At 42.2% G+C, this 14,424-nt stretch overlaps 1 protein-coding gene across 1 annotated transcript in view; it reads right to left on the reverse strand.

Annotated features, from left to right (window-relative positions):
• The window catches only part of LOC121378079 (N-acetylneuraminate lyase-like), a 22,560-nt gene extending 13,378 nt beyond the window's left edge, over window positions 1–9,182 (reverse strand). Inside the window, exons 1-6 of the mRNA XM_041506178.1 lie at window positions 9,086–9,182; window positions 7,930–8,000; window positions 3,668–3,755; window positions 2,387–2,444; window positions 1,261–1,336; window positions 3–83 (exon numbers count right to left, since the gene is read on the reverse strand). Coding sequence (XP_041362112.1) covers window positions 3–83; window positions 1,261–1,336; window positions 2,387–2,444; window positions 3,668–3,755; window positions 7,930–8,000; window positions 9,086–9,147 — 436 coding nt within the window. The 5' untranslated portion in view covers window positions 9,148–9,182. The remainder of the gene's footprint in view (window positions 1–2; window positions 84–1,260; window positions 1,337–2,386; window positions 2,445–3,667; window positions 3,756–7,929; window positions 8,001–9,085) is intronic.
• Between the last annotated feature and the right edge of the window lie 5,242 nt (window positions 9,183–14,424).

Raw genomic sequence — 14,424 nt, forward strand, 5'->3', positions numbered from 1 at the left:
AGTCACAGGAGGAATGTGGTAATAGTACAGAGGCATGTCTGGCGACACTTCTCCTATTCGACGTACATACTCCACCAGGCTATCTGAAGAGAAAAATAATTGTTTGTTTAATGGCACCTCTGCACATTTTATATTATGACAATTTGGCATCTACGGGAGATAGCATATTTTTAGTAGTTGGGCCGGACGTAGTCCAGTGGTAAACCGCTCGCTTGATGCGTGGTCGATTTGGGATCGATCCCCGACGGTGGGCCCATAGTGCTATTTCTCGTTCCAGCCAGTGAACCACGACTGGTATATCAAAGGCTGGGTATGTGCTGTCCTGTCTGTGAGATGGTGCATATAAAAGATCCCTTACTGCTAATCGAAAAGAGTAGCCCATGAAGTGGCGACAGCGGGTTTCCTGTCTCAATATCTGTGTAGTCCTTAACTATATGTTCCACGCTATATAACCGGGACGTAAGCGTTCGATTGATGCGCGATCGGTCTAGGATCGATCCCCGTCGGTGGGCCCATTGTGCTATTTCTCGTCCCAGCCAGTGCACCACGACTGGTATATCAAAGGCCGTGGTATATGGTATCCTGTCTGTGGAATGGTGCCTACAAAAGATCCCTTGCTTCTACTGAACAAAATATAGCGGGTTTTCTATCTTAGATCCTATGTCAAATTTACCAAATGTTTGACATCCAATAGCCGATAAATCAATGTGCTCTAGTGGTGTCGTTAAACGCAACAAACTTTAAAGAAACTTTTTTTTTTTTTTTAGTCAAGGTTACACACTTTATATATGCTTCATTCCCCGGACGACGACGAACCCTGAGTTCGTCGTCGCATTTTTTTTTAATGTTTGATAGTACGTGTAATTTGCATAACTGTCAAAAAATTTCAGCGATCGGGGGTTGGTTGGGGCATTTATATATTTGTTCGCCTTTCAGCTTGGGGGGGGGGGGGGGGGGGGGGCGGGGGGTGGGGGTGGCGGGGGTCCCCGTAATGTATAACCGTCTTACGCTTAAGAGCAGCAAACTGCTTCTTTCTTTTTTTTTTACCTAATGTTGGGCTGCTCAAGTAAAAAAGGAGGAAAAAAGTCACCTATCGTAGTAATGCGCATGTAAAACGGAGGAATAAAGTCACCTATCGTTATAGAGCGCAAGTAAACAGGAGGACTAAAGTCATCTATTGTTGTGGTGTGCAAGTAAGAAGGAGAAACAAACTTGCCTATCGTTACTGGGCGCAAGTACAAAGAAGGAAAAAAAAGTCACCTATTGATGTGGTGCGGAAGAAAAAAGGAGGAACGGTTGCGACTGCGTCGGCTCCTATTTCCGTGGCGTGTTTCATCTGCAAAGAACAATGGGCTAAATACAGCGGATATTACGTCATTGGCCGTTAGACACCATTTTTATCGAACCTAAAAGTGTGCGTGCGTGCGTGCGTGCGTGCGTGTATGTTTGCAGGCACGGCTGAGCAGTGGGGCTGGAATACCCCCCTCCTCATAATTCTGAATCAAAAATAATATTGGTCCTAAATTTTAAGGCAGAGATGAATTTTACTTGCATTTCAGGATAACAAGTTTTCAAAATTTTACGGGGGTCATATCCCCGAACTTTCCTTTCCACCCTCGAACTCAGTCCCCCCCACCAATGTTTATTTGCTTCCGCCGTGCCTGCAGTTACAAGACAATAATTATTACGTTCATGCCGTATTTTACGGCACATGGTTTACAGGAGCAAAAATAGTATAATTGTAATATTGGCAGTAGTACAGATACAATACAGTTGCGAAAATATCAATAACATATACATTAATAAGCGTATCCTGTCCGTTCATGCGAGATCAAAGGGGAAAACGCCGCGTCATCGTACAATGTTGAACAGTCATTTGATGCCAGGGAGTTGCTATACAACTGTGTGAACTGATTACTTAACAAAACGTTTGTTTTCTTTAACGACACCACTAGAGCACATTGATTAATTAATCATCGGCTATTGGATGTCAAACAGTTGGTAATTCTGGCACGTAGTCATGAGAGAAAACCCGCTACATTTTTCTTAATGCAGCAAGGGATCTTTTATATGCAGGGGCGTAGCGTGATCTGGACCTGGAGGGGGGGGGGGGGGGGACTCCATATGTACAAACCATTTACTTCAGCGGGGGGAGGGGGGTTCGTCCGACCCCCCTCCCTCCCTAGCCTACGCCCCTGTATATGTACTTTCCCACAGACTGTAAAGCACATACCACGGCCTTTGACTAGTTGTGATGCACTGACTGGAACGAGAGAAAAAAACCAATCAGTTGAATGGATCCACCGAGGTGGTTCGATCCTGCGACGCAAGCACCTCAGACGAGCACGCAACCAGCTGAGTTAAATCCCACCCCCAGACTGCTTACCAAAGTCTGCGTGTCCTTCAGGTTAGCACAACCAATGTGAATAATAACTCGTGATAGTCTGCAAATAAATCATTGTCGTTAATATAGACTCGGTATATCAGGGATATCAACTCCTTATTACTCAGGAATATCATAGAGTTCATATTAGACTAGGAATATCATATCTTACTTACGAAGAGTTCATAGTAGACTAGGAATATTTTAATTACTTAAGAGTTCATAGTAGACTATGAATAACATCTCTTAATTACTAAGAGTTAATAGTAGACTAGGAATAACATCTTAATTACTAAGAGTTCATAGTAGACTAGGAATAACATCTTAATTACTAAGAGTTAATAGTAGACTAGGAATAACATCTTAATTACCAAGAGTTCATAGTAGACTATGAATAACATCTCTTAATTACTAAGAGTTAATAGTAGACTAGGAATAACATCTTAATTACTAAGAGTTCATAGTAGACTAGGAATAACATCTTAATTACTAAGAGTTAATAGTAGACTAGGAATAACATCTTAATTACTAAGAGTTCATAGTAGACTAGGATGATATATCATAATTACTAAGAGTTCATAGTAGAGTAGAAATGACATATCTTAATTACTAAGAGTTCATAGTAGACTAGGATGATATATCATAATTACTAAGAGTTCATAGTAGACTACGAATGACATCTCTTAATTACTAAGAGTTCATAGTAGACTAGGAATGACATCTCTTAATTACCAAGAGTTCATAGACTAGAAATAACATCCCTCAATTACTAAGAGTCCATACTAGACTAGGAATGACATCTCTCAATTACTAAGAGTCCATAGTAGACTAGTAATGACATATCTTAATTACTAAGAGTTCATAGTAGACTAGGAATAACATCTCTTAATTAGTAAGAGTTCATAGTAGACTAGGAATAACATCTTAATTACTAAGAGTCCATAGTAGACTAGGAATATCATCCTAATTACTAAGAGTCCATATTAGACTAGGAATATCATCCTAATTACTAAGAGTCCATATTAGACTAGGAATATCATCCTAATTACTAAGAGTCCATATTAGACTAGGAATAACATCTTAATTACTAAGAGTCCATAGTAGACTAGGAATATCATCCTAATTACTAAGAGTCCATAGTAGACTAGGAATAACATCCTAATTACTAAGAGTCCATAGTAGACTAGGAATATCATCCTAATTACTAAGAGTCCATATTAGACTAGGAATAACATCTCTTAATTACTAAGAGTCCATAGTAGAGTAGTTGGGCTAAGACCTTACTTGTCTTTTCCGACCTTGACCCACTTCTCGGCTAGTCGCTTCCTCTCGTCCAAAGTCAAGGACGGGCCTTCGCCTGTCGTTCCGTTCACTGAAACACAGCAGTCATTGTGTTACTCCTCCTCCTACTACTACTACTACCACCACCACCACTACTACTACTGCTACTGCTACTGCTACTGCTACTACTACTACTACCACCACCACCACCAACACTACTGCTGCTACTACTACTACTGCTACTGCTACTGCTACTACTACTACTAAAACTCCTACTACTACCACCACTGCTACTGCTACTACTACTACTACTACTACTACTACCACCACCACCACCACCACTACTGCTGCTACTACTACTACTGCTACTGCTACTGCTACTACTCCTACTCCTACTCCTACTCCTACTCCTACTCCTACTACTACCACCACTGCTACTGCTACTGCTACTACTACTACTCCTACTCCTACTACTACTACCACCACTGCTACTGCTACTACTACTACCACCACCACCACCACCACTACTGCTGCTACTACTACTACCACCACCACCACCACCACTACTGCTGCTACTACTACTACTACTACCACCACCACCACCACCACTACTGCTGCTACTACTACTACTGCTACTGCTACTACTACTCCTACTCCTACTCCTACTACTACCACCACTGCTACTGCTACTGCTACTACTCCTACTCCTACTACTACTACCACCACTGCTACTGCTACTACTACTACTACTACTACCACCACTGCTACTACTCCTACTCCTACTACTACTACCACCACTGCTACTGCTACTACTACTACTCCTACTCCTACTACTACTACCACCACTGCTACTGCTACTGCTACTGCTACTACTACTACTCCTACTCCTACTACTACTACCACCACTGCTACTGCTACTACTACTACTACCACCACCACCACCACCACTACTGCTGCTGCTACTACTACCACCACCACCACCACCACTACTGCTGCTACTACTACTACTACTACCACCACCACCACCACCACTACTGCTGCTACTACTACTACTACTACTGATACTGATACTACTACTACTACTACTACTACTACTACTCCTACTACTACCACCACTGCTACTGCTACTACTACTACTCCTACTACTACCACCACTGCTACTGCTACTGCTGCTGCTACTGCTACTACTACTACTCCTACTCCTACTACTACTACCACCACTGCTACTGCTACTACTACTACTACCACCACCACCACCACCACTACTGCTGCTGCTACTACTACCACCACCACCACCACCACTACTGCTGCTACTACTACTACTACTACTGCTACTGCTACTACTACTACTACTACTACTCCTACTACTACCACCACTGCTACTGCTACTACTACTACTGCTACTACTACTACTACCACCACCACTACCACCACTACTGCTGCTACTACTACTATTGCTACTGCTACTGCTACTACTACTGCTACTACTACTCCTACTCCTACTACTACTACTACCACCACTGCTACTGCTACTGCTACTACTACTACTACTACTCCTACTCCTACTCCTACTACTACTACCACCACTGCTACTGCTGCTACTACTACTACTACTACTCCTACTCCTACTACTACCACCACTGCTACTGCTACTACTACTACTACTACTACTACTACTCCTACTACTACTACCACCACTGCTACTGCTACTGCTACTGCTACTGCTACTGCTACTACTCCTACTGCTACTGCTACTACTACTACTCCTACTCCTACTCCTACTACTACTACCACCACTGCTACTGCTACTGCTACTGCTACTGCTACTGCTACTACTACTACTACTACTCATCCTACTCCTACTCCTCCTCCTACCACTACTACTACTACTACTACTACTACTACTACTACTACTACTACTACTACTACTACTACTACTACTACTACTACTACTACTACTACTCCTACTGCTACTGCTACTACTACTACTCCTACTCCTACTACTACTACCACCACTGCTACTGCTACTGCTACTGCTACTGCTACTGCTACTGCTACTACTACTACTCATCCTACTCCTACTCCTCCTCCTACCACTACTACTACTACTACTACTACTACTACTACTACTACTACTACTACTACTACTACTACTACTCCTACTGCTACTGCTACTACTACTACTCCTACTCCTACTACTCCTACTGCTACTGCTACTGCTACTGCTACTGCTACTGCTACTGCTACTACTACTACTCATCCTACTCCTACTCCTCCTCCTACCACTACTACTACTACTACTACTACTACTACTACTACTACTACTACTACTACTACCACTACCATTACTACTACCACTACTACTACTACTACTATTACTACTACTACTACTCATCCTACTCCTACTCCTCCTCCTACCACTACTACTACTATCACTACTACTACTACCACTACTACTACTACTACTACCACTACTACTACTACTACTACTACCACTACTACTACCACTACTACTACTACTACTACCACTACTACTACTCATCCTACTCCTACTCCTCCTCCTACCACTACTACTACTATCACTACTACTACTACCACTACTACCACTACTACTACTCCTACTACTACTACTACCACTACTACCACTTCTACTACTACTACTACTACTACTACCACTACTACTACTACCACTACTACTACTACTACTACCACTTCTACTACTACTACTACCACTACTACCACTTCTACTACTACTACTACTACTACCACTACTACTACTCATCCTACTCCTACTCCTCCTCCTCCTCCTCCTACTACTACTACCACTACTACTCCTACTACTCCTACTACCACTACTACCACTACTACCACTACTACTACTCCTACTACTACTACTACCACTACTACTCCTACTACTCCTACTACTACTACTACCACTACTACCACTACTACCACTACTACTACTCCTACTACTCCTACTACTACTACTACCACTACTACCACTACTACCACTACTCCTACTACCACTACTACCACTACTACCACTACTCCTACTACCACTACTACCACTACTACTACTACTACTACTCCTACTACCACTACTACCACCACTACTACTACTACTACTACTACTCCTACTACTACTACAACAACTACTACTACTACTACTACTACTACTACTCCTACTACCACTACTACCACTACTACTACTACTACTCCTACTACTACTACTACTACTCCTACTACCACTACTACCACTACTCCTACTACTACTACTCCTACTACTACTACTACTACTACACCTACTCCTACTACTCCTACTCCTACTACTACTACTCCTCCTCCTCCTACTACTACTACTACTCCTACTCCTACCACTACTACCGCTACTGTTACTACTACTACTACTACTACTACTACTACTAAAACTACTACTATAACTACTACTGCTATTACTACTACTACTACTACCACTACTACTACTACTACTACTGCTACTACTACTACTGCTACTACTACTACCACCACCACTACTATTACTGCTACTGCTACTACTACTACTACCACTACTACTGTTTCTGCTACTACTACTAGCTACTACTAGCTACTACTACTACTACTGCTACTACTGCTACTGTTACTGCTGTTGTTACTACTGCTACTACTACTACTACTACTACTACTACTACTACTACTGCTGCTGCTGCTGCTGTTACTAGTGTTATTACTGTTACTAATTACCTCACCCACCCCCTTCTCGGCCGTGCCTGCTTAGTGGACCGTTAGCTTGTAAATTATTATGTGAAGGAAGGAAATGTTTTATTTAACGACTCACTCAACACATTTTATTTACGGTTATATGGCGTCAGCATATGGTTAAGGACCACAGATATTCATGGGCTACTCTTTACGATTTGCAGCAAGGGATCTTTTATATGCACCATCGCACAGACAGGATAGTACATACCACGGCCTTTTGTTACACCAGTTGTGGGAGCACTGGCTGGAATGAGAAATAGCCCAATGGGTCCACCGACGGGGATCGAACCTAGACCGACCGCGTATCAAGCGAACGCTTTACCACTGGGCTATGTCCCGCCCCCGTGGAGGAACGAAGGAAGGATATGTTTTATTTAACGACGCACTCAACACATTTTATTTACGGATATATGGCGTAGGGCGTATGGTTAAGGACCACGCAGATATTGAGAGAGGAACGACAAATGGCCCAACGGGTCCACCGACTTATTATGTGAAGGACTTACCAAAGACGTTCTTGACTCCAGAGTCAGTGAGGAACTGTACGTATTTCGGGATTATGTCCAGGACGATCTCTCTACAGAAACAAACAAACTATTTTTTTTTTTAATTTGATATACAGTATTCACAAGAGGTCGGGGGGCGGGATGTAGCCCAGTGGTAAAGCGCTCGCTTGATGCGCGGTCGGTTTGGGATCGATTCCCGTCGGTAGGCCCATTGTGCTATTTCTCGTTCCAGCCAGTGCACCACGACTGATATATCAACAGCCGTGGTATGTGCTATCCTGTCTGTGGGATGGTACATATAAAAGATCCCTTCCTACTAATGGAAAATTGTAGCGGGTTTCCTCTCTAAGACTATGTCAAAATGACCAAATGTTTGACATCCAATAGCTGATGATTAATAAATCAATGTGCTCTAGTGGTGTCGTAAAACAAAACAAACTAACTTTCACAAGGGGTCGAAACCACTGCAGGTTATTCCCAAAAATGGAACTTGGTACAAAATACAAGATATCGGTGTGAAGAGTTTGGTGGCTAAATTTCTTTTGTTAGTATAGGGTTTATCTTATGCTGGAACGATATACGACATATCCTGGACAGAAGCAGAATTAAGGGTTCTCAAAAATGGGGCAAACCAACCTGAAAATAGTTTATATAATATGTGGTGTGGGAAGTCAAATATAAATGAATATTTCTTAAGTTCGGTACAAAATACAAAAATATCCGTGTACAGTTTGTCATATTAATATTACTGTTTTAAACCTATCATAGGTTATTGCGAGCGGCCGTCATACAAGAACGAAGTTTGCCATAAATGTACCCTAATATTATAATATTAGTTATCTTCAGATTTCAACATTGCAGGTCCATAGGAACGGGGGGAGGGGAGTGGCTGTGTTCCCACCCCCAATTGAGAACAAAAATGTATTTTTTTACATCCTACTCTATATCAATAAAGGTAAAGAAAATGGCGTGTCACCCCCACCCCCCACATACACAACCATCACCGCCCCACCCTGCCCCCGGCCCTACTAGAGGTTGTGACCCCTCCAGATATCGTTCCTGTGGGTCTGCACTGCCAGGCAGCATCCGTCGGTTGTGTAAGAACAATAGGGCAGGCACGAAGTTACCTACAGGAGCAAATCGAACACAGCCCTACCCTCTGGCATCAAATGCGGTAAACGTGGCAGCCACCAGCCCCCGAATTCTGAACTCGTCCATAACTGCTGGGTGAACGCCCACCTGTATCTTGATGTACAGAGTTACTTCCCCTGACTCCTCAATCTTATTACTGTAGGTTCTAATAGACCAAATCAATTCCTATTGTCGATAATGTTAACGTTTACTAATAAAACTGATATAAGCAGCGTATCAACACATCTAGGAAGTACAGCAATAAAAAGTGTGGCAACTCACATCAATTCTACCTGCAAGAAAATGGCATGTCACATACCATTTAAAGCGGCTATGTCTGGAATGTTTTTATTATTTAAGCATTTAGAACAGAAAATCCCATTACGTTTGGTACATATAAGACGCCGCACTCCGAATTGGTTTCACTACACTGGCTTTTCCAAGTTAAAAATAAACCCACTATTTTGGGCTAAAAATAGTACGGTTCGGCTATTGTTGCATTACAAAAACCGAGCGGATTCTAGCAGCCAATTCCTAGCAGCCAATTACGCTAGCAGCCAATTTCAGCAGACCCTCATGGCGACGATCTAAACACCGGACTCATACGCCTTTCGATTGTTACCTGTATTTCACACACTTTTATACACACTGTTATGCTAATTTTTAATTATTCACTACAACTTAAGAATTTTAGAGTTTTAAAGAGTATCTTTATATAATAACAACACAAAAACAAAATAACAACCAAGACTCATTTTCAGTCTTATTGTTACTAATATCCGTATAAATACAACTTAACCGTTTTATTAAGCACTTTTATAATATCTGCAGTATCACTTTAAAAATCCGTCTGTACTACGGTAATATAGGATGTCCAACTAGTATCGTATAGCCCACACCACAACACATTATAAAAGGCGTAATGGTCCGGTGTTTAGAACGTCGCCATGCGTGTCTGCTGAAATTGGCTGCTAGCGTAATTGGATGCTAGGAAGTGGCTGCTAGAATGCGCTCGGTATTACAAAATGGCGAGAATTGTTCTAACTGGCTAGTAAGTATTTGACTATATGCGTTAATGACGACAACTTGCGAGTGAATTAAAAGTGCAGTTATGCTTGTATTTGAACTTAGAACTTGACTGTATACGATTGAAACCAGACATTGCAGCTTTAAGAGATTTAATTAATGTTTTTAATAGCAACCGTCATTTTGCTGAAAATTGCAGTTCCATTTTTGGGGTACCCCGCATTAGAAAAAAAGAAATGTTTTATTTAACGACGCACTCAACACATTTGACCGTAAATAAAATGTGTTGAGTGCGTCGTTAAATAAAACATTTCCTTTGAAATGACCAGGATCGATCTCCGTCGGCGGGCCCATTGGACTATTTCTCGTTTCAGCCAGTGCACCACAACTGGTGTTACAAAGGCCGTGGTATGTACTATCCTGTCTGTGGGGTGGTGCATATAAAAGATCCCTTGCTGCTAATCGAAAACAGTAGCCAATATATATGTGGTCCTTAACCATATGTCCGACGACATATAACCGTAAATAAAATGTGTTGAGTGCGTCGTTAAATAAAACATTTCTTTCTTTCATTAATTATTTTATTCTGTGTCAGATAGGTGAGGTGTCGCCGCCAGAGTGACCGCGCACCAAACAAAATAATTTATATAATTCATTTAATCTATTTCATTAACTCGCGGAGAATTCGGTAAACCATGAACATTTAATAGTTGTAATTGCCATGGTAATTAACGACAAATGTTTAAGTGGTAAAAACAAACTGTACGTAAATTATGATCACCTAATTTCGTGTTTCGTACATCAAAGGCAGTGTTATGCCCATAAAATTATAAACGCAAACTTGTATCCACTAGCTGATGAAAACCTTCTCTATTGGAGAATATTAACAGGACAACCGAGTATTCAGAAGGTTTGATGTTTGGTTCAGTGTATTAATATAGCACCCCGAGTATTCAGAACATTTGATGTTTGGTTCGGTGTATTCACGTAGAACCCCAAGTATTCACAAGGTTTGATGCTTGGTTCAGTGTATTCACGTAGCACCCCGAGTATTCAGAAGGTTTGATGTTTGGTTCAGTGCATTCACGTAGCACCCTGAGTATTCAGAAGGTTTGATGTTTGGTTCAATGTATTCGCGTAGCACCCCGAGTATTCAGAAGGTTTGATGTTTGGTTCAGTGTATTTATATAGCACTCCCGAGTATTCAGAAGGTTTGATGTTTGGTTCAGTGTATTAATATAGCACCCCGAGTGTTCAGAACATTTGATGTTTGGTTCGGTGTATTCACGTAGAACGCCAAGTATTCACAAGGTTTGATGCTTGGTTCAGTGTATTCACGTAGCACCCCGAGTATTCAGAACATTTGATGTTTGGTTCGGTGTATTGACGTAGCACCTCGAGTATTCAGAAGTTTGATGTTTGGTTCAGTGTATTCACTAAGCACCCCGAGTATTCAGAAGGTTTGGTGTTTGATTCAGAGTATTTTCACAAGGGTGTTTGTTTGATTCACCCTAGTATTCAGAAGGTTTGGTGTTTGGTTCAGTGTATTCACGTAGCACCCCGAGTATTCAGAAGGTTTGATGTTTGATTCAGTGTATTCACGTAGCACCCCGAGTATTCAGAAGGTTTGGTGTTTGATTCAGTGTATTCACGTAGCACCCCGAGTATTCAGAACGTTTGAGGCTTGGTTCAGTGTATTCACATAGCACCCCGAGTATTCAGAACATTAAATGTTTGGTTCGGTGTATTCACATAGCACCCCGAGTATTCAGAACATTTGATGCTTGGTTCTGTGTATTCACATAGCACCCCGCGTATTCAGAACATTTGATGTTTGGTTCAGTGTATTCACATAGCACCCCGAGTATTCAGAAGGTTTGATGTTTGGTGCAGTGTATTCACATAGCACCCCGAGTATTCAGAAAGTTTGATGTTTGGTTCAGTGTATTCACATAGCACCCCGAGTATTCAGTAGGTTTGATGCTTGGTTCAGTGTATTCACATAGCACCCCGAGTATTCAGAAGGTTTGATGCATGGTTCAGTGTATTCACATAGCACCCCGAGTATTCAGAACATTTTATGCTTGGTTCAGTGTATTCACATAGCACCCCGAGTATTCAGAACATTTGATGCTTGGTTCAGTTTATTCACATAGCACCCCGAGTATTCAGTAGGTTTGATGCTTGGTTCAGTGTATTCACATAGCACCCCGAGTATTCACAAGGTTTGATGTTTGGTTCAGTGTATTTACGTAGCACCCTGAGTATTCAGAAGGTTTGATGTTTGGTTCAGTGTATTCACGTAGCACCCCGAGTATTCAGAAGGTTTGATGTTTGGTTCAGTGTATTTATATAGCACCCCCGAGTATTCAGAAGGTTTGATGTTTGGTTCAGTGTATTAATATAGCACCCCGAGTATTCAGAACATTTGATGTTTGGTTCGGTGTATTCACGTAGAACGCCAAGTATTCACAAGGTTTGATGCTTGGTTCAGTGTATTCACGTAGCACCCCGAGTATTCAGAACATTTGATGTTTGGTTCGGTGTATTGACGTAGCACCTCGAGTATTCAGAAGGTTTGATGTTTGGTTCAGTGTATTCACTAAGCACCCCGAGTATTCAGAAGGTTTGGTGTTTGATTCAGAGTATTCACGTAGCACCCCGAGTATTCACAAGGTTTGGTGTTTGGTTCAGTGTATTCACGTAGCACCCCTAGTATTCAGAAGGTTTGGTGTTTGGTTCAGTGTATTCACGTAGCACCCCGAGTATTCAGAAGGTTTGATGTTTGATTCAGTGTATTCACGTAGCACCCCGAGTATTCAGAAGGTTTGGTGTTTGATTCAGTGTATTCACGTAGCACCCCGAGTATTCAGAACGTTTGAGGCTTGGTTCAGTGTATTCACATAGCACCCCGAGTATTCAGAACATTAAATGTTTGGTTCGGTGTATTCACATAGCACCCCGAGTATTCAGAACATTTTATGCTTAGTTCTGTGTATTCACATAGCACCCCGCGTATTCAGAACATTTGATGTTTGGTTTAGTGTATTCACATAGCACCCCGAGTATTCAGAAGGTTTGATGTTTGGTTCAGTGTATTCACATAGCACCCCGAGTATTCAGTAGGTTTGATGCTTGGTTCAGTGTATTCACATAGCACCCCGAGTATTCAGAAGGTTTGATGCATGGTTCAGTGTATTCACATAGCACCCCGAGTATTCAGAACATTTTATGCTTGGTTCAGTGTATTCACATAGCACCCCGAGTATTCAGAACATTTGATGCTTGGTTCAGTTTATTCACATAGCACCCCGAGTATTCAGTAGGTTTGATGCTTGGTTCAGTGTATTCACATAGCACCCCGAGTATTCACAAGGTTTGATGTTTGGTTCAGTGTATTTACGTAGCACCCTGAATATTCAGAAGGTTTGATGTTTGGTTCAGTGTATTCACGTAGCTCCCCGAGTATTTAGGTTTCATCCTTGGTTCAGTGTATTCACGTAGCACCCCGAGTATTCAGAAGGTTTCATGATTGGTTCAGTGTATTCACGTAGCACCCCGAGTATTCACAAGGTTTCATGATTGGTTCAGTGTATTAACGTAGCACCCCGAGTATTCAGAAGGTTTCCTGATTGGTTCAGTGTATTCACGTAGCACCCCGAATATACAGAAGGTTGGATGCTTGGTTCAGTGTATTCACGTAGCACCCCGATTATTCAGAAGGTTTCATGATTGGTTCAGTGTATTCACATAGCACCCCGAGTATTCACAAGGTTTGATGCTTGGTTCGGTGTATTCACGTAGCACCCCGAGTATTCAGAAGGTTTCATGATTGGTTCGGTGTATTCACGTAGCACCCGGAGTATTAGTATTCAGAAGGTTTCATGATTGGTTCGGTGTATTCACGTAGCACCCCGAGTATTCAGAAGGTTTCGTGATTGGTTCGGTGTATTCACGTAGCACCCCAAGTATTCAGAAGGTCAGGTCATAGGGTTTAACCTGCACATTCAGAACAGGTTGTTGCAGCGCACGCCTACCATGGGCGCAGGTGTCGGCTCCTTCGTCCAAGACAGGAAAGGATGGCGGGAAAGGAGGGATCGTCCGCGCTGGCAAATATAAGGAAGTACGGGCAGTCCGGCCGGGGTCGAAGCGGGCGAGGTTGGTTTTTGGTGCTATTCAATTTGCAAATGTTCCGTGCGATTATAGCCAAATAGAAGCCTATGATGGAAGGACAAAAAGGGCATTAATTAACAACTCTACACCCACCCACCATGTTGCTCTCCCGATAGGTGCGGCGTGTTACAGTGTTGGGTCCATTGGTGCGTAAAGTGACGTCGG

Source organism: Gigantopelta aegis, chromosome 7, assembly GCF_016097555.1.
Source record: "Gigantopelta aegis isolate Gae_Host chromosome 7, Gae_host_genome, whole genome shotgun sequence".
In the NCBI taxonomy this organism is placed as follows: domain Eukaryota; kingdom Metazoa; phylum Mollusca; class Gastropoda; order Neomphalida; family Peltospiridae; genus Gigantopelta; species Gigantopelta aegis.